This window comes from Stegodyphus dumicola, chromosome 7, assembly GCF_044657685.1.
Source record: "Stegodyphus dumicola isolate Sdum_Otavi_A_Nest chromosome 7, ASM4465768v1".
In the NCBI taxonomy this organism is placed as follows: Eukaryota; Metazoa; Arthropoda; class Arachnida; order Araneae; family Eresidae; genus Stegodyphus; species Stegodyphus dumicola.
Window position 1 is genome coordinate 174,245,042 of NC_140774.1, and position 27,888 is coordinate 174,272,929.

The 27,888-nt window shown below is 32.6% G+C and overlaps 1 protein-coding gene across 1 annotated transcript in view; it reads left to right on the forward strand.

Moving 5' to 3' along the window:
• Positions 1-493: 493 nt before the first annotated feature.
• The window catches only part of LOC118200298 (homeobox protein Nkx-6.2-like), a 91,510-nt gene continuing 64,115 nt past the window's right edge, over positions 494-27,888 (forward strand). The window contains exon 1 of the mRNA XM_035372250.2: positions 494-1,175. Coding sequence (XP_035228141.1) covers positions 734-1,175 — 442 coding nt within the window. The 5' untranslated portion in view covers positions 494-733. The remainder of the gene's footprint in view (positions 1,176-27,888) is intronic.

Below are 27,888 nucleotides of genomic sequence, written 5' to 3' on the forward strand. Positions count from 1 at the left end.
TACCACCACGCACACATTGATTACAGTTATGAAATGGCAGCTTAACTCTCTGCTACTGCTTCATATCATTGTTTCCCTTTTAATCTATACACGTTTGCTGAATTTGTTGGAAACGAACAAAAGCAAGAAGTTTTTCAATCCTTATCTTACGGGACCATACAGGCAAGATCTACAGACAGAAAAAAGGGAGGTATAGTCACGTGATTGGGGAGCCACGCGACAACCGGAGAGGGTTTTTATTGAGTGTCCCCATGGTTCATTAGGCGCAATTTCTCCTGTCCAGAATGATAGCATAAACCGCCACTGCCACATCCCCACCCCTTGTCATTGTTCCGACACTTCGGCGAGCTACCGCGCCTTCCCATTGGACTAGAGCGAGAAACCATCATCCAATACGAGACGCGAGTGAAATCCCGCCCACATCGACTAGAGGACTCTTTACGTCGTTTTCCTCATTGCCCCGTCATTGGTATTTGGCACCTAGTTTCTTCAAGCTCTTCGCGGGCAATAGAGGAGTAAAGTTTTCGAAACTCCATAAAATTGTTTTTGCCTCCCCCCCCCCTCTTGCTCGCTTTTTTTGTTTGTTTGCTCGCTGCAGTTATGGTTCGCATCAAGAGACCAATGATCCTCCTATTCTTTTAATCGAAGATCTTTCTCACGTTCAGTTAACTCCACAAGGAACACACTCATTGCCGCACTTAAATCAGTTTTCCGGTGCGGTTGTTTAAAAGTCATGTTGGAGTTCAACACGCCAGCGACAACGGCGGCAAGTTCCATGCTGTCCATGCTTAACATCAACATGGAAGCATCCCGACAGAACTTTCTGCTGGGAAATCCGCCTCTGGCGGCTTTACATTCCATGGCGGACATGAAACCCAATGGGGTAACGCCTTATCCCAGCAGCCAGGCCCTCAAGCCTTCTCCCTTGACACCGACCTGTTCCTCGGGGACGCCCCACGGTATAAACGATATCCTGGGGCGGCCGGTGGCCACTTCGGCTCCAACGCTGGGAACTCTGAGTGCATTGCCCAGACTCAGTCTCGGGATGGGTGCAGGTATGTACTTCGGGGGCCCGAAGCTGGGTCTTGGGGATTTGCCTGGACGACCTCATATTTACTGGCCTAATGTCTTGCAGAGTCAAGCACTTTGGAGGGACAGATTTGCATCAGCGGCTGGTAAGTTTTTTTACTTGAATAGATTGATTATACGTTGGTTAGAAATGTACTTCCATCACAGTTAGAATTATGTAACTGATTATATTTACAGCATATATTTGTTTTAAAAAATACTTCATTAAATGAAGAAAATAAAAATAGGGTACAAAATTAGAATCTTTATGAATGCTGAAGCTAAACATTTTGCACTTCTTAGTTATCTTTTACTGCAGCCTATAGACGATAACTAAAACTGAACTTACTGAAATTGATTGAAATGTAGCAGCTGAACAAAATTTTTATAACAATAAATTAAATAATTCATGTTACGTAATTGAAAATTACATAATATAAATTGTGTAATGAAGAAGTTATAATTTATTTTTAAACTAAACGAAAAATAGTTGTATTTTGTGCTATACTAATAGTTTTAAAGTAAACAATTATGCTCATTTTGGCCAAAATTTACTCGCATGTTATCGGCATTAAAACAAACAAAAAGGCTCATAATTAAAATTATTAATGTAAACCTTTTAAAATATTAAAAAGTTTCAATGCCTATTAATTTTGCTCCAGTTAATGTATTCGTATTAAACAAATATTTCAGTTCGAAAAAGCAAGCAAGTTCAAGGTCTTCATTTCTATAACGTTATTTTCCTTATGTACCGCTTTTCTAAAGCGCTTTTCTAAAGAAAATTAAAGCAACTTAAATACAAATTAATACTAAAAAATATTTGGGGCTTGTACTTGGAATTACATTTGCATTCTGCCTTTGCATTTGTATTTTAAACATTCAAATTATGTTATTATTTTAACTAAATATATCCGCATCTGTACATTGTTAAATAAGCTTTTCCAAAGGGAAAGTTACTAAAAGAAATAAAATTCCATTTAATTTAAACCGAAAGATGAAAAATCGAACACCAATCTGATAATCTTCAGAATTATGTCATAGTTAATAACACAGATAATTAAACCGAATCGTTTTGTCAATGAAATCATGTGAATTAGTAGTTCACTGTTGTTAGTTTGTATGAATGATATATATCGTCCCGACTACCCGAGGCAGGGGGATATATTCATGCGTGGGTCGGATGTAAATATTTTGTATTTGCATAGAATTAGGCTTCTCATAGTTTTGCTGCAATCAGTACTTATATTCTTTAAGAATTTAAAATGTGTAGTTTACAGTTTCAGACAATATGAATTCCAGTTGTAATTGTTAAGTTACATTTTACATGTTCTTTCTAGATTTCTGCTATGTGAGTTTCAGAGACGAACTACTGACATAATCAATCTTAGAAATATAATAGCAAATAACTTTTTAATTAATTAGCTCAGTAAAGATGGATAGAATTTTTCAGCAATTAGGGAATTCCATTTATAATAATAATCTTTACGAATAACAAGTGAACTTAAGCATTAAGGGTTAAGGTATCTTCGTTCTCAACTTAATACTTAATCAACGTTCTCAACTTAATACTTCATGAGACATTTCGATACTTAAAACGTAAAATATTTTATTTAATTGAAGGAATCATTTTTCATTGCATTTAATTGTTAAGAAGATTTTAATGCAAAACCTGTAATTTAATACCTGTCATTAATGTTAATATTAATGTGCCGTAATATATTAATGCATTTATCTTATTTTCATTTCTAACAAAACACTGGCGGAAAATTCTAGAATAAACATTTAGCTTCAAAAAACACATGACTCTGGAATAATCTTCATTTCTTAGAATCTATGAAGTTCTATGCTTAGATGGCAACTATAATTTGAATGTTGATGTACCCTCCCCTTTGACCTCCCTTTTTTACTGGTATATCTCAAGGAATTAAACAAGACAATTTCAAAAATGTATAAATGTTTAAATTAATGATCATGTTGCCATTAAAAGACCTGGAAAAATTGTTTTTCAATTATTTAGTCAGCAAAGCTTTTTGCGGGCTCGGTGCTAGCCTTTTCGATGTAATACTAGATTGCCAACTAAATTCAATTATTGCTTTGCTTTCAATTCAAGCTTTGCCAGCCAATTTCAATTATTTAGTTGGCAAAGCTTTTTGCGAGCTCGGTTTTAGCACTTTAAATGCAATGGTAGTTCCTTGAAGAGCCGATACAAAGTTCATGCAATATAGTTGGAAAATCCGCTTCGATTAATGTTTGTCTTCTTTACTGGTATATGTCAAGGAATTAAGCAAGGCAATTTGAAAAATATATACATGTTCAAATTAATGCTCATGTTGCACTTAAAAGCACTGGAAATTTTTTTTTCAATTATTTAGTTGGCAAAGCTTTTTACGGGCTTGGTTCTAGCATCTTCGGAGCCATAGTGATCAACACGATTGGCTCACCATTTTACTGAAGCATATTATTAATTCAAAGCTTACTTATATTTATTAATAATCTATTAAAACTTCACGGAGCAATTAAGCATACATATTCAGAAAATTCAGCAGCAAGGTGGTTGCCAGTGTTCGTATGCTTGGAGCCAGACATGTTTCTCTCTAAATACATAACGAAATCCGTAAAACAATATTCAATCTATGTTGTTTTTAACAGCATCTTAAACCCTCCAATATATCTAAAATTACTTAGCCTAATACATATATTTTAATCTAAACTGAAAGCATTATACATTGAGCTGTTCCCAATCTTCCAATAAATACGTGTTGCTCTTCATATTTATTTGTGTAAAGATTTTGGATTTCAAGCACACCTATTGTTTTTCTTTATAAATATATATATTTAATACATATGTTATTGGCAAAAAGTGAAATTCTTCTCCATATTATATACAACGTCTAGGGAAAGTCTATAATAATTCGTGCAAATATTAGTAGCTGTAATGAGTGTGATAGAGGATAGTTTCTACCGACTTGGAACTTCTGAAAAAATTTTAAAGCAACTATATACGAGATAACAATTCCTTTTTGATTCTAAGAACTTGCATTAGAATTAAAGGTATTCCTGTCCAATGGAGGTGGCCAAGGAGTCGTCAAGTATAAAACAAAGTGCCGAAATATGATGTTGATGATGTTGCAACAAATAGGTTAATTTTAATTTCTTATTTTTTATATGAAAAAAATTAATAAGAAAGGCATAACTTTTGATTCCTGCAAGTTTCATTCTTCTTTATGAATTTTAAATACAAATTTTTTATTGGCTGTTTCATTATTTTCTCAAAATAACACTTGTATTTTTGAGGAATGAACGTCTTTTAAATAATAGCCTTATCGTGACCTGTTTTTTTATACAAGATCTTGATTAGCTTCTTTGTATGCGAAATTTCAAGTATGCAATGTTTAGTGGAGTTATTTCTACTGCAACAACAATTATATGTTTGTATGAATGTTTTCAGTATTTCTCAAGAAATAGTTGATTTCCTTAAAAGTTTATGAAAGTTAAAAACCTATGAATAAACACGTATTGAAAATATGTAGAATAGCTTTGTGTGATAGTTAAAATTCAAAATTTATCCATAAAAATTGTATACTTTTTTTTTTTTACATAAAACTTCAGTTTTATTTAGATGGATTATAAATAAAATTCCTGGCTTCCATTGTATGCGATATTCTATATTCAGGACCCTTCATTCATCAGATGTAATGTGTTATCATTTATTTTTGTATATTTAAATATTTGGAAAACATATTTTCTACTGTACTTGATTTTATTATAAATAAGGTAAATTAGCAAACCTTACTATTATTAGTTCCCATTTCAGTTCTATTATGCTTTTAGCTAAAAGAAAATACTATTTTATTTATTGTAAAAATTCGTTTGCACTGAAGGTTCTCTGTCTTACCATTTATCTTTTTCTTTCTAATTTCTATAAATTTTTTAAAATAATTATTAGAAGGCAAAGCGTATGTTAAGGTGTGTTCAGTTAAGTTCTTTATGAACCATTTTATCATTTCCTCAAACTTCCTTTGACGCACTAATGAATAGTGTTACAGTTAACAAAACTTCTCATTAATTTTTCATTTGCTTAAAAATGTTCAAAATTTCTCCAAATTTTCTCTCCGAATTGGCAGTGGTCTTCTCCCCCCCCCCCGGATTAGTTTGACTTGTGAGTATTTAAATAGTCCATCGCTCTTAAAATTAACCAGAGGAGTCTTAAAATGCTATTAACGAACTCTGTTATTTAAATTTTTAGGAGTAGAAAAGCTAGAGCAATATATATTTAGCATGACTAGCGTGCAAAACTTAGCATAGCCTTTCACATAATTGTTGTCTTCCATTAAGTTTGAAGGATATAAAGTTTAGTAATTGTTTTTGCTATCCTAAAGTGTATCCAAACTTTAGATAGGCTGGCAGCGAATTATCGCTATTATAACAACTGAAACTTGAGAAGGGAGAAAAAGACCCTTTATTTAGAACTAAATAAGAACAGATGGTACACTTGGTGCTTACAACTCAGCCAATCACTTGTGGAGCGATAATTTAAAGTAACAGTAAGTCGAATGTAAAATTTAATTCAAAGAAGCTAGTAACCAAAGGCTACTTAGATCAATTATCGCCAAGTTGGCTCAAAACATAACCGGCGTGAATATTCAACTATCGGAAATTATAAAACAAAGCCGAAGATTACAAATCTTATCTGATTTAGCAACCTAAGTAACGTAGCCTTGAGAGGCAGAATACGCTTTGTCTTATTGTAAAAACCTCACCTTAAAAATATAAGCGAACTGATTTGAATTCTGGCTGGAAAACAGAAGGAAGATGTGACAGCAATGATCCAAAACTTAAAATAACTAACATAAAGGAACTTTACAAGATACTTTGCAAAATAAAGTTATGAGGCTTTCTTTGGTCTGGCCAGGGTTAATCAATTAAAAACCCCTAGCGAACGCGAAGCGAATTATTGCTATGTCTGAAGTAACGCCAAAGTCAAAGAAAGGTTTAAATAAACTTTCTGTTTAAACAGAACTTTCTCACAGAACATAAACTCACTTTCTTGTGCTAACAAAATCAACCACAACTTGTGGTAATGTAACTAAACGAACAGTCAAATTCAAAATAAACGTGAAATAGTAGTCAAACATTGCGCCGTTTAAATATACTCAAAGCTGTCTCAGTAACTCTACCAGCTTATCAAATTTAAGTGTCGACAGCCATAACGCAAAATCGAATAATTACAACTTATCAGAGCTGGCAGGAACTAAACGTAACGTGCACGCGCAGGACAGAAACACTGTTTGTCTTACAATCCCAAAACCTCAGTTTAAATACTGCCTAACCTCATTTACATTCTGGTGAGGAGCAGAAAGGAGAAGTTACAGTAAAAGCTCAAATTATAAATACTTGGTTAATTTAAATAATAACTTTATAAAGTAATTATAAAGATCACCGATTACTAGATTGAAAATTGATGATAAGAAATTCCATAGTTAAAAATTAAAAGTAATGTTGTAATGAAAAATATAGAAAGTAATATCTTATATATGCCTCCCAGACAGGAAAGTGGTTACTGACTCTGACTGTCGTACCGAAGAATCCGGGCTTGAATCCCGGTGAAGGCATGGATGTAATTTGTCCGTCCTTCCATAGGAGGCAATGGTGTCCCACCTATTAGATGCCTCCATAATAAAGAGACCACGGCTTCCGGCATTAGTACTCGCCAACGCTTATAAACAACTAGAGCCCGCCACTGGGGGGGGGGGTGCTATAGCTACATTGAAATTTCAAAATCGGTTTATCGCTGCATTGCCCAGGCAATGATTTTTACTTTCTAAATTTGGAAATATGAAAACGCTTCTGCTTAAAAATATTCTTCATTTGAATCATTTCTTATTTTTAATAAATTTAAAGAATATTCACTGTAATTATAAATTGAATTATATACTAATTTTTGTAAATATTTAAAGCTTTTTTTTTTTTTTTTTTTCCAAAAGAATTTCTAACAAGAACTACTAACTGCATATCTAGATGTAAACTCGGTTTATATGAGCTCGCGACAGTGGATGTTCCAATTGTTCGAAACATTACTTCAAACAAATTATGATTAGGTGAATAGTTTTAAGCTTCATTATAATTATTTAGAAGAAACAATTTCTTCCTAACCATCCAAAATAATTTTCAGGAATTTATCTTCATAGATTTCGGATTTCTTTTTTAGAGCGAATATATCTAATTAATCATTAATTCACGAAGAAAAAACGTAATATCAAAAATGTCCAAACAAACATGCTCAAGTAACAACGAGAATTTACTTTCGTGGTTTGAGGTTTACTAGCGTATCCTAGTTGAGAGATTTCAAACTTCTGAAACCCTGCAACAAGAAATCTTGCAGTGATTTTCCTTTCATCAAATCGATTGGATTGCATACTTTAATTCAAATTAAATAACTAGACTATCTGCGTTAAGTTCCTTCTTAGTTTTGGTCAGTGGATCTTCTGAAATTAAAGCTCTCGTATCCTCTCTTTTCCTACCAACAGCCTCTCAAAAGAACATCCGGCTCTTCAGATTTTGCATACCTAGTGCAGAAAATGCTCTACAGTAATAAACATCTTTGTCTAATTATGGATTTGTTCACGGATCCACCAGCATGGGATTCCATCAGCCTGATATGACCACCATATTTCCAGGGATGATTGCTTCAAATGAACTGGAAAATTAAATAACCTACTGTCAGCTGAATAATTTATTAGCAGTTAAAAGCTTTTTGAAAATCAGATTTCTTCTAAAACGAGTTGTAGATTTCTTGAATTCATTTAAATGTTAATTTAGAAGTATTTCTATCTTAGGAAATGAGTTTTAAGATATAAACTTTGAAATCCCTAATGTGACTGAAGAGGAGATTTATTGTACAAATTATTTGTATGCAGTGATATGCGATAAAAAAAAACCCTTGAAATCTAATGCTGGTCCGTTAAAATATACAGGTTTTTAAAGATCTATTTTTTGAACCTTTTTCATTAACCAAAAACCGTGAATTCTTATTCGAAGCATATTCTTATTTCGTCCAAGCTACTTCTTCATGTTTTGTAAATTTAAACGGAAGCTTTCAATTGATGATATTTTTATTGCAAAAAGTGTGTGTTGTATTTTTGTATGTATCTGGGACACGCTGTTCGAAAAGAACAGGTAAAAGCTTTATTTCTTAATACTGATACTAGACATGCAACTTCTAGCACAAACTTTCTCAAAATAGGGTGCAAAATATTTTTAAAAACAGTTTCAGCATTGAAGAGAGATTTTAACTTTTTATATAGTTTGCGTAGAGTAAAAGGTCCAACTAATAAAATATTGATTACCTTGAATAAGCTAAATACAAGAAAGTTGAGTACCTTAATGGACAAAGCGTTTTCTCGATAAGATTTTTAGAGAAACTGCAAAACAAATTTACATATTTTTGGTAATTAATGAATGGGTGTTGAATATAGCGCTAAACAGTAGCCGTGCCCGTGAAACTATGAATTTATATAACATCCCCATATAAATGTGTGGAACACGTTGCGTTTAATTTATTTATTCATAATGATTTTTTATATATATAAATTGTGCTTTTTTTATTGCTCAGGGACCACACAAAAGGTAAATTTTGTGTTCTGAATTGTGTTATTAACTGAATCTTCCTGTCCCTTTCTGCCCAGCGCTGAAACTATTTTCCATCGTAACTAAAAGTGCATGTTTATGATCAGCATTTAAGGAAATAAAACATATAGCCATATTTTTTTCAAACACCTTATATAGTATTACGTAGCCTTCTTGAAACCAACGCCTTAAAACAGTTATTTTTTCATAACTGTTTCATAACTGACTGGGTTTTCATTCATTGGTTTCAGATTTTCAACAGTGTCCTTATCTTAACCTTTCAAATAAGCGGAAGAAATGCCTACTAAAGACCGAGCGGTTAAATCGTTGAACACTAGCAGTTCAGCCAAAGTTCCGATTCCAAGAAAAGAGCTTTCTGTGGTTTTCCCCCCACTGTAAAGCGAATAAGTCAGCTTCCCTTAAAAAGTTTATTACGAAGTCCGCTCTTCCATTAGGCAGATATTCTTTGCTATAATCTAAATAATTCCACTCCTTTTAAAATAAGCGGAAGATGCTTATTATGCTTGCCATAAGATAATAATAATCAAACTTCTACATTTTAAAAATATCATTAAGATAATTTGAGATCATCGTGAGATAATCATAGCAGTTATCTGTAACGTCATTTGTGATTATTATCGAAAGATTGTCTAAGATAATTCTTATGATTATCTTAGCTGTCTACTAAGATATTATCAATTATCTGTTAAGATAATTGCTAGAATCATCGTAATCTATTAAGATATTTGTTGTTATTCTCGTTAAGATGGTTCAAGATAACTATTGGGATTAATTTAATTACTAGTAAGCATGGATTCTCTTAAAATAAGTAATAAATCACAATTAAAGTAACAGTGACTAAATAACTAAAATAGGTAACTCATGTCTTAAAGCTCATTCATCTCTCATATTGTTTAAAACTAACATTTAAACAGTTCATGGGAAGCAAATCATCATAATAAAGCTCATGACATGATTAATAAGCGTTATAATTTCTAAGCGTGTTTGTATTACTGGAATCTTAAAATTTCCCAATTCATGTAAAAATTATGTTTTAATTATTTTTCAAAACAAAAGTTTTAAACTTAGGATTCCATTTTAAATTGCTTTACAAATCGTTGCCATTTTCAGTTTCAAAACAACAATGAATAATTAAATTAAACATTTTGATACTTTCTAGTGCTTTCAGGTACTAAATTTGTATTTCTGTGTGTTAACAGTTCACATAAACTTTGCGAATAAATATGAATAAAGAGCAAAAAATTAACCCCAAATTTGTTCTTTTGTACCACTCCAAGCTGAAATAATATTTACAGGTGAAAATATCCCAGGCAAATCCGCATATCTTCACAAGTTACATCCCAAAGACAAATAGTGTAGCGAATATATAAAAAAATTAATTAATTAATTCTGAAAGCTTTCAGATTTTGGATACGGCCAAAGGGGCGTTTTTTTATTAATTAAATATCATGTTCTTCGCAAGTAAATCATAAAATTCAGTTCAACAGCAGTATAGTAAAATAATTTTAAAAAAGCATATCTTTAGAACTTCCGATACTCAGTTTCGCGCGCTGGAGATAATGTTTTTTTTTTTTTTTTTTTTTTCTGTACAGTGTTGTTATTCCTCTCTTTGAAATCGTTGAGTTTGTTAATCAAAAATTCTTTAATAATATCTGACAAAATGTGAAGTAGATAATAAAACAAATCCCAAGTTTGGACTTCCAGCTATTCGAGTGGAGGACAACGTTACTCAAAATTTGATGTCTCTAGGTACCGTTGTTTTTTCACAGTGCGAGAAACATACATACATTCATGCAGACTGTTCATTATTTAATTTCTTTAAATATAATGCAGGGCTCTAATACGTGGTTGCAACAATTTGAAAAGTGAAATGCCGTTTATGGTAAACCAACGGCAAATACCAAAACGAAATTAATAGCCCTTCCGTGCAAACTGCTCTATTGGGCTAAAAAAAAAATATATGGCAAAACTTAATACTCTGTAAACGTAAACATTGATCAGCTGAGTGCGTCCATCCGACACAGATTTCTTTTCCCTTCTTTGCCTTTTCTAATATAATATAAATTATCAGTTATCCATTAAGATAATTGTTGAGGTTATCTTGCGATATCAATGCTTAACAAAAAGTGATTGAAACCAGTGAATGTTTTCTACAGTTCCCTCATATAAAAAAAAGCGAACTTTTATAATATAAATAAACCAAGATATCTATTACTTTTAGATGGTGAGAGTTATCTTGTTTTTCCTTATTTTTAGAGCTTTTGATGAATTTTGAACCTTACATCGTTTGAATGTTATGTCAGAGAGTTTTCCAATTCATTAATCACCCTATTATGAAAATAAATTCTGAATGAAGATTTATTTACTCCAAATAGTAATTTGTTAATTTATCATTATGACTTCTGAAAACACTCATCAAAAATTCAAGTCACAGAAAAATTTTCCGATTTGAAAATTTGAAAAAAAGAATAAGATTATTCGAATCTACCTGTCGTGATCACTAGTTAATTAGCAGACGTCGCTCCCGAGAGTTATGGATCATGACCAGTTTTGCGTGGCAAAATAATAAATTATTCATGAGCGAATTTTATTTTCATTTTCTGGTGGCAGAAGGCATTCGTTTTAAGTAACCCATAAAAAGAAAATAAATTGAAGTCTCTTTTGACTTTATAATTGCCTTCCTTTAGTATTTAAACTTTAAACGAGAGTGACAATGCCACAGTGTTTTCTATTTGATTTTAAAAAAATATGATCTTGCTTTCGAGTGAATAGTATCTATTCTAGACACCTAAAAAGGAAGCTAAATAGAGCAGGGATTTCTTACTTGGTTATGGTCGTAGGTAAATAAACAGTTTCATCGTTGTAGGTAAATAAACTTAAAAGTAGAATACTGTTTTTTTTACTCCTAAGGAGGGTTAGCTCAGAAGGGCTATTAGTCTCGAAACGAGATTTTGCGTTGAATCACTGTAAAAGGCTGAATCACTTTTCAAATTGTTGCCATCAGATATGATCGTCCTGTGTTATTTTAAATGAAATTGAATAAAGGAGTATGTGCATGAATGTAGGCATATTTCTAGCATTGTGAAAAAACGATGGTACCTAGAGCCATCAAATTTTGAATTACGTAATCCTCCAACCGAACATGTTCACTTGGAAACCCGAATTTTGAATTTCGAATTTGTTTTTAGTCCAAAGGGGCTTTGTCCCTGAAGGACTATTAGGGCCTAGCAGCGGCCGAGCGGTAAAGTCGCTAAACACTGGTAGTTCGACCCGAGGTTCGAATCCCGCTAACGGGCTGGCTGCATGGGCGTTTTCGTGGTTTTCCCCATGTGTAACGTGTATACGAGCCAGTTTCCCTTAGAAAGTCCTCCACGAAGGCATCCCTCCTCTTAGGCAGATAGCCCTCGATGCTTTGCCATAATCACACACACACACCCTGAAGGACTATTGTTTTCGGTTTGCGATTTTGCGTTTAAAACTTTAAAAGGCTGTTTCACGTTTCCAATCGTCGCTACCAAATGCTATCGTCCTGTATTATATTTAAAAAAATTAAATAATGAAGAATCTGCATAAATGTACGTATGGTTCTCGCATTGTGATAAAACAACAGTCAATCCAATTTTGAATGACGTAATCCTACTGCGAATATGAGCATCTGAAAGCCCAAATTTGAAATTTGGAATTTGTTTCATTATCGATTTCAAATTTTGTAAAACTTTAACGAATTTTTGATTAACAAACTCAACGATTTTAAAAAGCGAGCAATAGCAACATTCTACGGGGGAAAAAAAATAAATAAATAAAAATTTTATCTCCAGCGCGCGGAACTGTGTATCGAAAATTCTAAAGATAAAAATTTATTTATTTATTTCATTTTAAAATTATTTTGCGACATTGCTGTTGAACTAAATTTTATGGTTTAAATGCAAAGAACATGCTATTTTATTTAATAAATAAAGGTAACAAACAAAACGTTAAAAAAAAAAACTCCCCTTTGGACATAATTTAAAATCTGAAACCTTTCAGATTTTTTTCTTCTTTTTGTTTTGTTATATATTTCATGTTTTGTAAAATTTTAACGAATTTTTGATTAAGAAACTCAACGATTTCAAAGCGAGCAATCGCAACACTGTACGGAAAAAATAACAAGCGAGACTGTCGAACAGTGGTCATATTACTGTTAGTCGTCAAATATTAATTACCGAACCAGGATTTTGGCAAAATGTCGTTTGTTTGTGTCGAACGCTATATTTACATGCTTCAAGTTTGGTGGCACACTAAAAAATTATTTTCTTCTTTTCTATGCCATTTTTCATGCACTTCAAACAAGAAATAAGAAATATCTTTAAGAACACTCTTTTCAATGATAAAATATAATAAGATTGTTAAAAAATATACTGTTTATTAACTACTCGTTTTATTATGCAGTAGCTGGGAGATACGGTAAATACAGTCATTGTTAGATAGTGTATCTTTATTCTTGAAAGAAAATCTTAATCTGATCATATGGGGATATATTTCACATTAATCTCGCTTTATTTTAATTCACTCTTAAAACCAATTCATTCATCTTACGAAACATACTAGCATGCAAATATGCAACTGCCTTTTTTTGAATGCTAAAATATTGTTTAAATTCTCTTGCCGAAAAAAAAAAATTGCGCATACTAAATTGAATGGTTTTATGATCCATTTATACTTATTGATTCTAATATGTGTTCCCCATTCTACAGGGTGTTCAGCAGTTTATATCGATGTAATCTTTAGGTCAAAGAATTTCATTTGTTCTAATTTTGGGGAACGGCAACATGTATCTTGTTTGTTTACAAACAAAATGGCGTCATGCGGAGAAAAAGCAATATGCGTTCTCTAATTATGGGAAACGAAATCTCCGAAAACAGTTCAGAAGCGATTCCAGCATGAATTTAATAAGCCTTCCCCAACAGACCAATCAGTTAAGGGGACTCGTACACCTTAAAACCCATAAGATGTTCGAATAGGTAACTGTTGCAAGCATTGGGATAACTTATTTATTTTAAAAGGAATTACTACCAAATTTTTACAGCTGACTATACAATATAGTTGCTTTCTGAAATAGTCATCAGAAAGTTTGTGTTGGCACAAATATTTTTATAATTTAATCCGCTTTGTGACAACATTTTTCGTCATGTTTCCAACTTGCGCGCACGGTTTAAAACATTCTGTTTCATAATTTAATTCCATATATAATATATAGCTTTTATAACATTTGGAAACTACCGTGAACCTAAAATTCTAAAAATTTCATGTTAAATTTTTATTTTATTTGGAGTTGAGTTTATAAAATGTATTTTATTAAAAAATTTTTTAATGTTTTCGTCCATAAAATTTTTCAATATTAAAATATTCATCAGATTGTTGGTTCAGTTAGAAAATAGTGCCCATATAAAGAATTCCATCAAATTTTAAGTATGTACCATTAGCCATTTTTAAAATATCATGCGCGCAAGGTGGAAACATGGCGAAATATTTTGCCACAAAGAGGATGAAATTACAAAAACATTTGTGGCAACACAAACTTTCTGGTTACTAGTTTCCAAAGCAGCTATATTATGTAGTCAGCTGTAAAACGTTGGAAGTAATTGCTTTTAAAATAAATAAAATATCCCAATTTTTGCAACAGTCACATATTCGAAGATCATGAGGGGTTTAAGGTGTATGAGTCCCCTTAAAACATGTTTACGTAAAATAGTTTCGAGAGACCGGGCATGCGTTGCATAAAGGAGGTGCAGGTAGGCCATGCGTCAGTGATGAAAATGTTTCCTTCATTCGAGATGTATTTGCGCGCAGTTCCAGTAAATCCAGTTACCGTGTCTGCCTCCAGACAGGAACTCCCAAAACAACTGTTCATAAAGTTGTTCATGAAAGGTTGAAACTGTCTGGGTAAACATTGTGGATTTGTCATCAAATCAAACCGAGTCGTTCCTAAACAATTTTCTGTAGACATTCTTTGACATATCAGTAATGATCATCAAATTTCTTCAGAAAATCGTATTCAGGGACGAAGCAAAATTTCATTTTTCGCGAGAGATTAATCAATATAACTGCAGTATTTAGAGTCCAGAAAATCCACACTGTGTAAGGGAAATTGAGCGAGGCAACCCAAAAGTTATTGTCTGATGCTCACGAACTCATAACAACACGACTGGTATTTTCCCTTTCTCGGAGTCTTCAATTAATTCGGACGTTTACTTCGATATGCTGAGATTGTTTGCTGTTCCGCTCATTAGAAGAAATGGAACCAAACTTTTTTCCTACCATTAGGGGGTCCCCTGTCACTGGGCTACACATGTCTATGATTTCCTTGATGAAACATCCCCAGATCGTTGAATTGCTAGAGGTGGACCAATATCATGGTCACCCAGTTCTTCAAACGTTAAACCACTCGACATCTTTTATTGGGGATACCTGAAAAACAGAGTTTATGCTGCTGAGATTCGCAGCATCAAAGAATTAAAAAAATCTGATGTCTACACCACGTGACTTCCTTGCACGGAATATTAAATTATACGCATTTTCTCATTCAATTAATTCAGTTCTCACTTCACGTTTAGGTAAAAATACGTAAAAACTCGAAATATCTATATTAAAAATTGAAAGATATAAAAAAATAAAACACCAAATACAGTTAAAACAATTTTAAAACATTTTCTACAATTAAAATTACATTTTCTAAGCGGAAACAAACAATTCCGCCAGCGGGCAAGAAGGCAAATTTTTCGGTGCACAAATCTGAAAGTTTATTTTTGGTCTCACTTGGCAAAAAGACACGGAAGGCGCGTAGAGACGAATCAGTAGAGTGCGAATCAAAGTTAATTTATATCTTTTCACTTTTTTAATAATTAGAGAAATCATTTACTATCAATTCTAACCATTATCTTACCGAACAATACCATGCATCTGCTGAATTTTGTAATTGAAGAGAGGAATTATTGTTTTGAAAAAGAAGTTTAGCATTTATCTTTTATTCCATTTTTCATTTCAAATACATAAATCGCCACAAAAGTTTTAAAAAAATCTTAAAGGTTTCAGATTTTATATTACGTCCAAAGGGGCGTTTTTTTTAAAAGTTATGTGAGTTACCTTTATTTACTAAATATCATATTCTTCGCACTTAAACCATAAAATTCAGCTCAACAGCAATATCACAAAAAAAGAAACCTTGCGCATAAAATGTTCTTGCTTGAAGATGCCTCCGAGGGTAATATTAATGGAACGCTTTGAAATCGTTGAATTTGTTAAACAAAAATTAGTTAAAGTTTTACAAAATATGAAATAAATAATAAAACAAATTCCGCTTTCCAAATTTGGATTTTCAAATGCCCGTATTTGAGTGGAGGACTACGTTATTCAGAATTTGATGTCTCTAGGTACCGTTATTTTTTCACAATGCCAGAATCATACATACCTTCATGCAGATTCTTCATTATTTAATTTCTTTAAATGTAATGCAGGGCTCTAATATTTGGTGGCAACAATTTGAAAAATGATTCAGACTTTAACAGTGAACCAACGTAAAATGCGAAAGCAAAATTAATAGGTCAAATTCCCCATTTAGGCTAACAGAGGTATTGATTTTTATACATGTAGTTAAATTTATCTAAATTTAAGATAGTTCTGATGAGTTAAATTTTCTAATTTCAAAAGTTTGCCCCCTTCCCCCTAAATAAAAAATTAATGAACACTTATTGTTCAAGAAATGTTTCGATAGCTGTCTTAAAACTGATAAGTGACACTGAAAAAAAAATATGCCTTTGAATTCAACAGGATGAAATTTATGAAGAAACACTCAAAATATCTTAAACAGTGAAAACAAATCTAGAATCTTATTACTTTTTTTATTAATATAGCTTATTACTATAAATACAGCGTCGTGTCTCTTAACAGCAAATATTTTTTATTCCTTTTATTGTCGAATAAATAATTTATAGTAATTCTCGTGTTATCAAATACTATCATTGCGATGTTTCTATTTTGTAATATGTTTCTACTTCCCCAACGATATTACATTTTTCATCTTAAAAATGCATAGTTAAATAAATATAAGAATATTGAAGCAAAATATTCGAAATAAGTCTGGAAAAATAGTATAGGAACTAATGAAAAAAACTGGGAAAGCTATTTATGTATAATATCTTTTAACAAACACTGTATCTTTATCTGTACAATTCGTTTAGTAAAATTAATTCATTGGAAGCATTAGATTTTATTAACACTCATATGCGCTTAAAGATCGCATATTAATTACCAAAGTGTTTGACGCAGTTTTGCGCGTATTGAAACATGCAACCAATCGCAAGCTTTTCCAGGGTTGCAAAGATTTTATAATACGAAACAGCCATTGTCTGAAATGATTACATTTTCGAGCTTCCGCTGAGCAATATTGCGTTATTCAAAATCGGAAGTCGATACATTTATCGTATTAACACCGTTACATTAAATCATTGTTAAACTACACTCTTGTTGAATTTAGATATGTTAAACGATCTCATCCGATCTTTTGAGTTTAATTCGGTTGCACTATATCCATAAATAGTTATTAAATTTATCGAAATAATGCTAAAATTTTCGAGAAAAGATATATTTAATCCTAAATTGCTATTTGTTGTCTTACGGATGATTTTTGGTATTGATACTCACCATTGGTCATCCGTGCTATTAATAATTTATTAGCATAAAGGTCATTATCCCAGAAGGGGTATTTGTTTTGGCATTTCGCGTTTAAAAATTATTTGCGTTTTTAAAAATTATTTAAGTCTGAATCACTTTTCAAATTGTTGCCACCAAATTTAGAGCCCTGTATTATATTTAAAAATTAAATAATGAAGAGCCTGCATAAATGTATGAATGTTTCTCGCGTTGTGATACAACAATATTACCTACAGCCATCAAATTTTGAATGACGTACATCTCCACCCGAATATGGCATCTAAAAACAGAAATTTGGAATTTAGAATTTATTTTATTATCTATTTTATATTTTGTAAAACATTTATGAATTTTTAATTAAGAAAATCAACGATTTCAAAGCGAGCAATGGCAACACCATACCAAAAAAAAAAAAAAAAAATTTTTTTTTTTAAATTTCCAGCGCACAAAATTATGCATCGAGAATTCTAAAGATATGCTCTTTTTAAATTATTTTGCGATATTTCTGTTGAATTAAATTTTATGGTTTAAGTGCGAAGAACATGATATTTAATAAATAAAGATAGCAAACAAAACGTTAAAAAATGCCCGTTTGGGGCGTAATATAAAATCTGAAAGCTTTCAGATTTTATTTGTTGTTTTTAACAAATATTACGTTTTTGTATTAATTTTTGTATTGTAATGTATTTTGTGTAATTATGTTTTGTATTTTTAACTAATATTACAATTTTACGTATATTGTGAAAATTTCCTCATTTTCTTTTTTATTTCTGGCTATTTAGCATTAGAATAAATATTTTTAATATGGCGATTAAAAGCTTATAGAGACAGTAGGATTTTTTCGGTGAGATGTAGAATCAGCAACGCCTTCGCCGGGAATCGAACCGCGGACCTCTCAATTACGCGCTGAGCGTGCAGACCACTACACCACGAAGGCTCGCTAAAAAGGCGGGAGAAATACTCTATAAAGCTGAATGAGTATGATTATTACAATGGGAATATTCCCTTCAATTTGTATTTAATGCATGTTGTGGTGTGTTTCGCCATCGGGTAGGGAAGAAATTTATGTTTTTTATCCAATTTTAAGAATTTTATATATGCTTGGCTATTGAGAATGTTTATATCATTAGTTTTAACCTAGGTAATGCCAACCTTATTAGTATGAAATTTAGGTATTGATAAGTATAACATATCGAATATCGCTTGTGAGATCATTGTTTTGCTTTATGTCATCCAATTTATATTGTTAAACAAATTTGGCTGACTATACCCCTGGAACCCTAAAAACGTAGAAAATTAAATGTATTAACTGCAGGGAAATATTTATTAAATTTTTCAATGGGAATTGAAGAGATTAAAAAATTCTTAAATCCTAGGATTTATTTATTTTTTTGATTCTGGCAATATTAAAAATTAATTGCAGGTAATGATATATACAAGCCTCAATAGGTACCAAAAGTAATCCATCATAATTTATTGCATTGGCTAATACCCCTTTGAAAGGCATTCACTAAGATTGATTTCATTCGCGGTGTTACTTACGATGACTGTCTGAGAAATGCGAAAGGGAAGGGTTGAAACTTCTCCACTCTACTCTACAACCCCATAAGGACAACAGACCTGCTATTATTCTGTTATTGCGTGCTCATTAGAGGGGGGAGGGGAACTACTATCTGTGCATCACATGGAGGCTAACTTCCTACCTCCATGGTGCATCACAACCGAAGCCCGGGAGGACATTATATGGGCATACAAGGCCCTTGAAGGAAATACATGTGAATCCTGGAGTTGCTACAAGTGAACATTATATCATAAGCTTAAAAGTTCCACTGCATATATAATAGGATTTTTTATGTCAGTTTCAAAGAATCACATACACTCTTTGCCAGTTATTATTGAAACATCATACAGAATATGTGCTAGTATCAAAATAATAATTCACAGAAATATTTACGTACTATTTACAAGATTAGGATTTAGGTAACGTGAAGAAAATGTACGCGTCACATATTAAAAGTTAGGTTAGAGTGGGCAGTGTCCTTCGCAATAGACAGCTCTGAGGAGTAATATGCTGAAAATATGCTGAAAAAATACTCAAGATAATTCCATATGTATTAAAAGTTAATTACCAGCATTAACTTTTAATACATATGGAATTATCTTGAGAGCTTTCTTTAGACATTTTTCATTTTCCACTACTCGAGCTCTCCAGGTTTGAAAATTATTGTCAGTGGGTTCTGAGAGAGAGTTGGTTCTGTGTTGGTGGCATTCATGTAAGTAATGTCTCAAACTGTCTACTTTGCCACAGGAGCACTGAAATGTCAGTAACTAAGGAACCAAGAATTGCTGTTTCATACTATTTCTAATAATCTATATATATAAAGAAGAAAATCTGTGTGTTTGTTTGTTCGTTAATAACTCAGTCACTGCTATAGCTATCGTAGCCAAACTTTCGACAATTCTTTTCTGGGTCCTGGAAAAGGTCGACATCCACTTTTTTTTCAAAAAAAAAATTGCTAAAATCATAAATATTAATTAAAAACTCTAAAATCGCTAATTTTCGCCCTCATTTTTTCGAGTGGCAACAGTCTGGCAGGCTGAAGATACAAATCTGCTTTATTTCGAGAAGTGTTGCCACTGCTCGTTTTCAAATCATAGATTTGTTAATAAAAAATTTCTAAGTTTTACAATGAAATAAAAATAGCGTCGCCAAACATTAAATACATTTCTCCTGATTCCAAAAATTCGTGGGAAGCCATTTCAACTGTTCTCATCTTCGTACGACTTGAATCAGCCGAGATATTAATTAAAAACTCTGAAAACGCTAATTTTCGCACTCGTTTTTCCGAGTGGCAACAGTCTGGCACGTTAAAGATAAAAGTGCTTTATTTCGAAATGTGTTGCTACCGCTCGCTTTCAAATCGTAGAAATTGTTAATCAAAAATTTGGAATTTTTACAAAATCTGTATATATAAAGAAGAATGCCTGTGTGTTTGTTTGTTCGCGTTATTGATTTATGATGAATCTATTGCCACATTTAATCGACTAAAATTGAATATAAGTGAAATATTGGATGGAACTTGAGCTTTTACGACCATTTGATTAGAAAGACGAAAATCGTTAAAAACTGCGTATAATTGTTGCTGATATAATGAGAGAGAATTAGTTTATTTTTCTATCAAAATTTTTTATGTGGGTTCTATGTCGCATCAGACGGGAAAATGTACGACTACGAATCGTATTTTTTGCATCGTTAGATCGAAGATTAGCTTCATCGTTATTAGATATTAGAGAAGGATTACAGCGGTATCGTTCTCTCTGTTGTTAGATACATTATTCTCAATCTAATTTAACTGACATCGGATACTTCCGCTAGTATCATGTATTATTACTGGATTGTTATTCGGTTACACTGTGTCGTTACATTACGTTTTTGGTATTCCTCCTACATCAATGTAAGATTTTTGCATAATAACTTAAGAGTAAACAATCAAATCATAAAAGCATATGAGATACATATGCAACTCAAAGTACTGCAAATGCGTATATTTTGCTTTATAATGCGCATTTTCACGACAACTGATGAATGAAGCAAAAGTACTGTGAGGTTTATCTATTTATTTTTAACTAATAATTTATTTTTAGTTTTAAATTTCCTATTACTCTCTTTCACCCACGCTTTTCATGCCAGAATGTAAATAAGATAGAGAGCGCTTACTCAGATTAAGGCAGAATGAAGTGCTGTTTAAGCAAGAGTTTCAGAAGTTAGTTTTAAAGCACGTCTGCCAATTCCAGTCCACGTTGTGCTGTGATTATTAGCGAATTGTATTAGCGGCGTTCGTGTGTTCTAGCCATTAGATTTTGTTTCGCCGTTTACTACGAACCAGTGCCCTTTCTGTGCGTTAAAGTATTCTGTTGAGTCGTTAGCCTAATCTACCAAACCTTGAAATTATTAGTTGGTACATGATTCTGTTAAGCCGAAAGTGATTGGCTTATTGTAACCTAAGTTGGGTCATTTGCTAATTTTATGTTCGAATAAAAGTGTCTGATACACCTTTCTTCTGATTTGTGTTTTGTTTCATAAGGCTAGAAGATAATTCTTCAGTCGTCCTTTTAAAGTTTAACATTGTATGTTTCCATACAGACAAAGACTTTTACAGAACGTAGCAAAAACATAGATGCAAAGAGATAGTGTATAATTTTGTGACATGGTATCTTTAAAACTTGGATACACTGCAAGCATAAAGGAAACTAAAGCTCTGAAAAGTAGGAAAAAAACTCTCTAAACTCAATGAGAGTTTTATGCTGTTAATAGCATAAAGCTCTGACCATGCCTGGTTATAAATGGACGTAATAAATACACCATTCTTTCCCACGAATATAAACTTGGCACTAATCGGATTTGAGCCCCCTCGATAAAATGATAGCAAACTCCATTAGTTAAAGGATAAATCGTACTATTTATTGCAGACGTCAATTTCTTAGCCCTAATTCTTAACTTTTCTTAATCTTGCTCAGTTCTTTTTGTATTTGCCAAATATCTATTAATATGCGATGCAATATTCTGATTAAATACATAAACAATTAATAGACTTTTGTGGGACAATAAATTTGTATTTTTTTGCAACAAATAAAATCCTTGTTTTAAAACAAAATTGGTGAAAATATTTTAACGTTTAAAGAGTTTGTCTTACATTCCACGTTAAACGTATTAAATAACGGTGAAAGGAATGGCTCACATAAGGCTTAGAAATGTAATTATTTAGCTAAATAAAACTTACTTGTTCTAAAAATTAATATCAGCATTAAAATAATTACTGGATGAGGTATGTCATGATGGTATTAAAATATTTAATAGATTTTTAGCTTCTAAATTCGTAATTTAGTTTGATTAATAAATAAATAAATAATAAATAATTAATTTAGTAATAAAATTTGATTTTTAGTTTGTAATAGTGTTTTATTTATTGACAAACTTTTAAAAGAATTAAAAAAACACCCTTTTGCTCTTAATTATTTTTCGATTATCTTTTAATTATTTCTCTCGGTTATTTTTCGGTAAGTCCGTCATTGCATATGCCAAATACTGACCCTTTCGCTTCCCCTCTAACACTTTTTATGAAAACATTTTCAGGCTCTACAAAATTAACTGTAGTGAACAAACACCGTGAAGCTCTGAGTCTCAAGTCTTCGTCTGAATGTGGCTTAAATTCTTAAGCCAGCATTTGATTCGTATTATGGTCAGGTTGAACTGGCTATGGTCTTTTCGAGAAAAGACAACTGTTAATCTAAGATACCGAAAATGCGCAACTGAACAGCCAAATTATTGACCTAGAAGGCTGTACAATGGCTTTAAAATTGTAACGATAAGTACGTTAAGGTTGAATGCTTAAAAAAATTAATGTTTTAAATAAAATTAATTGATTTTAAAATTGTGCTGTATTGTAGAGACATTAGGTTTTTTTTCTGGAAGCATGAGATGAGAAAAATGCCCTCACCGAGACTCGAACCTCGGTCCTCTCGAATATGCACCGAGCGTGCTGACCATTGCACCAGGAAGGCATGCTAATAAGGCGGGGAGAAATACCTTATATACCTCCCCTTTTAAAGGGCGACTGGGGATTAGGGGACCCAATCACCAAATTCTGGACGTGGAGAATCATCATCCACCACCTTTTTTAGTTCGTTTGCCACTGTAAAGGCATTAGGCCATTTCGAAGCAGGAGCTATGAAAAATGAGCGTGCTCTCGCCGGGACTTCAATCTCTGACCTCTCGATACGTGCCGAGTGTACGGACCATTACACCACGAAGGCATGCTAAGAAGGCGGGAGAAATATTTTATAGTATAATGTAAATGGAAATGCATAAATTTCTCGAAACTCTTAATTAACCTATGAAAATAAAAGTGAAAAATTAATAAAATGAAATAATAAAACATTTTTGCCGCATCCCATATTATAAAGTAACAACTGTAGCAGGGTTAAGTAACACAATGCATTTGCTACTTATATATCTTTATTCTCATAATTTGGGGTCGGTCCCCTGCACTCTAAAGCGGAACGCATTTTATAGGGGTGTTTTCCGGTGTGTATCAATGGGATCGTAGATTGAAAAGTGGAGTGTTTTCCCACGCGATATCAACCATTTCCTTTTCATCTCTCCATGTTTGCCCGTCCCCTTCTGTTCCCCCTGCTATTATTTAAAGCAACGTTTTGTCTCTCGGGGATCACGGCGCAAGAAGGCTGCGATTCATTCGTTACCACTTTCCCCTTCTCTATTCCCCTTTTAGTTTAATTAGAAGAGCGTTAAGATTTCTCAAATTATGGCAAGTGTCTCAAATTGCGCAATCCGGTGAAATTGCTCATTCTGTAACGTCAAATTTTGCGTCACCAAATATCAGAAAATCGAAGAATTAAGAATTGTTCATCACATAGGCACGTAAATACATAGGTATAAATACGGTACATTTTTATGGAACAAGATATTAATTATTTTTGAAGATAATCGATTAAAGTGTGTGTTTTTGAATGAATGTAAAATTGTGCTTCCAAAATGATTTTTAATGTATTCAAATTATTAATCTTATAAAAAAAATCATTGTAATCTATTATAAATTCATTCAAATCAAATAGAAATTTGAGAAGATTTCAGATGTTTTCGTAAAATAATAAACGTTAGACCCGACTGTTGACGCAGGTTTACAGTGGCAGTTAGCTGAGACAGAATTCTTGAAGAAGTAAAGCTAATCATCTTTGACATTTTGCATACTTTCAAAAGATGTTCTTTCTTGGATTATAAAAGAAAAATGTGAGCGCAGTTAATTTTTAAAAAAAATCTGAAAGCTTTCATGTTTTACATTACGCCCAATGAGGTGCTTTTTTTACGTTTTCTGTGTTACCTTTATTTATTAAATATCATGTTCTTCGCACTTAAACCATACATCATTAAATTCAATTCAACAGCAACATCGCAAAATAATTTTAAAATGAGCATATCTTTAGAATTTCTGATAAGCAGTCTCGCGCGCTGCAGATAATTTTTTTTTTTTTTTTTTTTTTTTTTTTTTCCTCCTCCATACTGTGTTGTCATGGCTCGCTTTGAAATCGTTGAATTTGTTAATCAAAAATTTGTTAAAGTGTTCCAAAATAAGAAATCGATAATAAAACAAATTTTAAATCCAAATTCCGGCTTCCAGACGCCCATATCCGGGTCTAGACGTACGTTATTCAATATCTGATGGCTCTAGGTAGCGTTGTTTTTCCCAATGCGAGAAACATGCATAAATTTATTCATATTCTTCATTATTTAATTTCTTTAAATATAACACAGAGCTCTAATATTTGGTGGCAACAATTGGAAAAGTGAGCCGACATTTATGGTGAACCAGCGCAAAATGCCAAAACGAAATTAATAGCTCTTTGGGCTAATAATATAAGAAGAAATAGTCTTAAAATGATTGCATAGTGGTTGAAGCACTAAATAAATTCCTATAACAATGAAGTGGTTACTTTTACCAATTAAGAGTAATTTCTAAACTTTTTCACTGTCGCTAGATTAAAATTTTGATTTGTCAAATCTAACCACTGCAATTTTATTGGATTTTCCTCTTCGAATCACAAACCCAAGCATGGAACTGCAATAGTAAAATAATAATAATATTAATAACAATAAAATCTGAAAGCTTTCAGATTATATATTTCTCTTATGAAGATAATACTTGAATAATTGCTCACCTTCTTCCACCATTTTTTTATTTTTATGCTATTATTTATGAATTCTGATTTCTCAAGTCAAAATCTCAAGTAATCAAAGCTTTCAACTTAGCAGTTTTAAACATTTCGAAAGAATAGTTTCATGTTTAATTCGTGCTCATGTGAAAAAGTTCTTGTTTCATTAATTCATCAACCTTTTTAGTCCAAAGGGGCTTTGTCCTTGAAGGACTATTGTTTTCCTTTTGCGATTTTGCGTTGGACTATTCTTTTCGTTTTGCGATTTTGCGTTGAATCACTATAAATGTCCGTTTCACTTTTCAAACTGTTGCCACCAAATGTTAGAGTCCTGCATTATATTTCAAGAAATGAAACAATGAAAAATCTGCATAAATGTATGTATATTTCTCGCATTGTGATAAAACAACGGTACCTAAAACCATAAACTTTTGAATGGCGTAATCCTCTACCAGAACTTGGGCACCTGGACGCCCGGATTTCGAATTTGTTTTATTATCTATTTCACATTTTGTAAAACTTTAACGAATTTTTTATTAACAAATTCAACGATTTCAAAGCAATGGCAGAACTGTACGGAAAATAACATTTTTATCTGCAGCGTGCGAGACTGTCTATTGGAAATTCTAAAGATGTGGTGTTTTTAAATATTTTGTGATATTGTTGTTGAATTGAATTTTTTATGGTTTAAGTGCGAACGAAGAAAATGATATTTGATAAATAAAGGTAACAAACAAAACGTTAAAAAAACGCCCCTTTGGACGTAATTTAAAATCCGAAACCTTTCAGATTTTTATTTATTTTCTTTTTTGGAACTTATTAAATTAAAATCTTGAGATGTATCAGTTAATTTAAATATGAGGAAATTTTTGCACATTGTATTTTTCAGTCTACTATAAACCATAAATCGAGGCCCGTATTTCGAGGCCCAAATAAATAGCATTTGTCCAAATAAATACCAAGCTCAAATAAATATCAGTCGAATTTTTTTTGTATTTGTAAGAAATTTATTTCTTTATTTACTTTCCCTGCACTTTCCCTATACGCCCGAAAACGAAATTATTTTGTGGAGCTAGAGAAAAATATCCTGATATTTGCGACTTTGACTGTAACTAGAGAAATAATCGCCAAATATAAAAATTACATTAATATACGCTTATAACTTTGACTGCCATATTCATTAGATTTTGCTTCATCGCCATTCGCCTCTCACCCCCACCCTACACACACACAACTGGCAATTTAAAGTTTTTCAGACGCTATTTCTCTTTTAACAAAGAGAAAGTGGCGAAAAGGAGGAAAAACACTTCAATGCATCTTACCCCACCCCCGCCAACTGTCCTACAAACTTGTATCCTGCCACTTTAAATGCCGTCAAACACGGTTTTTATCGAAACCAGCGAAACCGTGCGGAAAGATGAGGGCCGCTGTTACGTGCGCAGAATCCGACACCGTACCGGATCCTCCCGCAGGGATCATTCCGTCATCCGGCCCCCGTATTTAAGAGTCCGGCCGCGTGCTACGCCACATGCTGGAAAATCCCCAGCGGAGGTTAAGGAGGGGAGGAGAGGGAAGATGATGGTGAAAAAGTTTTTTCTTCCAAAAGATGAGAGATGAATTAATCTTGTATGGTGTGTATAGGGACGTATGAATTTCAAGTTTCTGTTGGGGGGAAAACTGGGAACGCCGGATGATATTTTTATTGGATTCGTACGTCAATTTCAGAGGAAGTATGTGAATGCATTATTAGGACACAAAGCTGCGATACCCGACACCATCTGGGGATTCGTCTGTGGAAGATTTCAGAAAAGGCAGGGAAAGTATTTCCTGTTCCCCCCCCCATATGACATATAGTAGGCGATTCTGTATTTTGTAAGACCTTTTACAATCACACTGAGTATGTGTGAAAATATATCAATATTGAGGTTTCTTTTAAGTTTCTCATCAATATTCCGTGAGCACATAAGAGATTAATTAATCATACATACTGTAAAAAAATATATGCATTCAAAGTATCAAACGTGTTAAAGGTAAAAACTGTGAGTAAATCGAAAGTAAAAAAATTCGCACAGATGTTCACTTTTATAACTTTAAATCCCAAAATTCTATTTGACTTATGATTTCGGAAAGAAAAAATTTTGCTTCAGAAGTTCAGTCAAATAAGAATGGATGGAGGAATTAACCCCATATTTTTCGAATAAAGCTCCTCATTCATTTTTCTTGTGTTGGATATATAATTTTGATTTTTTTTAACCCCAAATGGGCGTTAGCCCAGAAGGGCTATTAGTCTCTAAACGGCATTTTGCGTCGTTTATATAAATGTGATGTATCACTTTTCCAATTGTTGCCAGCAAATATTATTGCCCTGTATTATATTTAATTAAACTGAATAATGAAGAATCTGCATGAATGTATAAATGTATGTATTCCACAATGTGGAAAACAAAGTCATCAAATTTTGAATAATATACCACCCGAACATGGGCACCTGGAAGCCCGAATTTGTTTCATTGCCTACTTAACATTTTCTAAAATTTTAACGAATTTTTGATTAAAAATACTCAGCAGTTTCAAAGTGAGCAGTGGCAACAATATAGGAAATAAAACATTTTTATCTCCAGCGCGCGAGACTGTCTATCGGAAATTCTAAAGATATGCTGTTTTTAAGTACTTTTAGCATACTGTGGCCTAAGCCCAAATGCTCTCGAAATGTGTATGTGTCTGTAAATGAAAAAAAAATACAAAATGCTTGCTTAC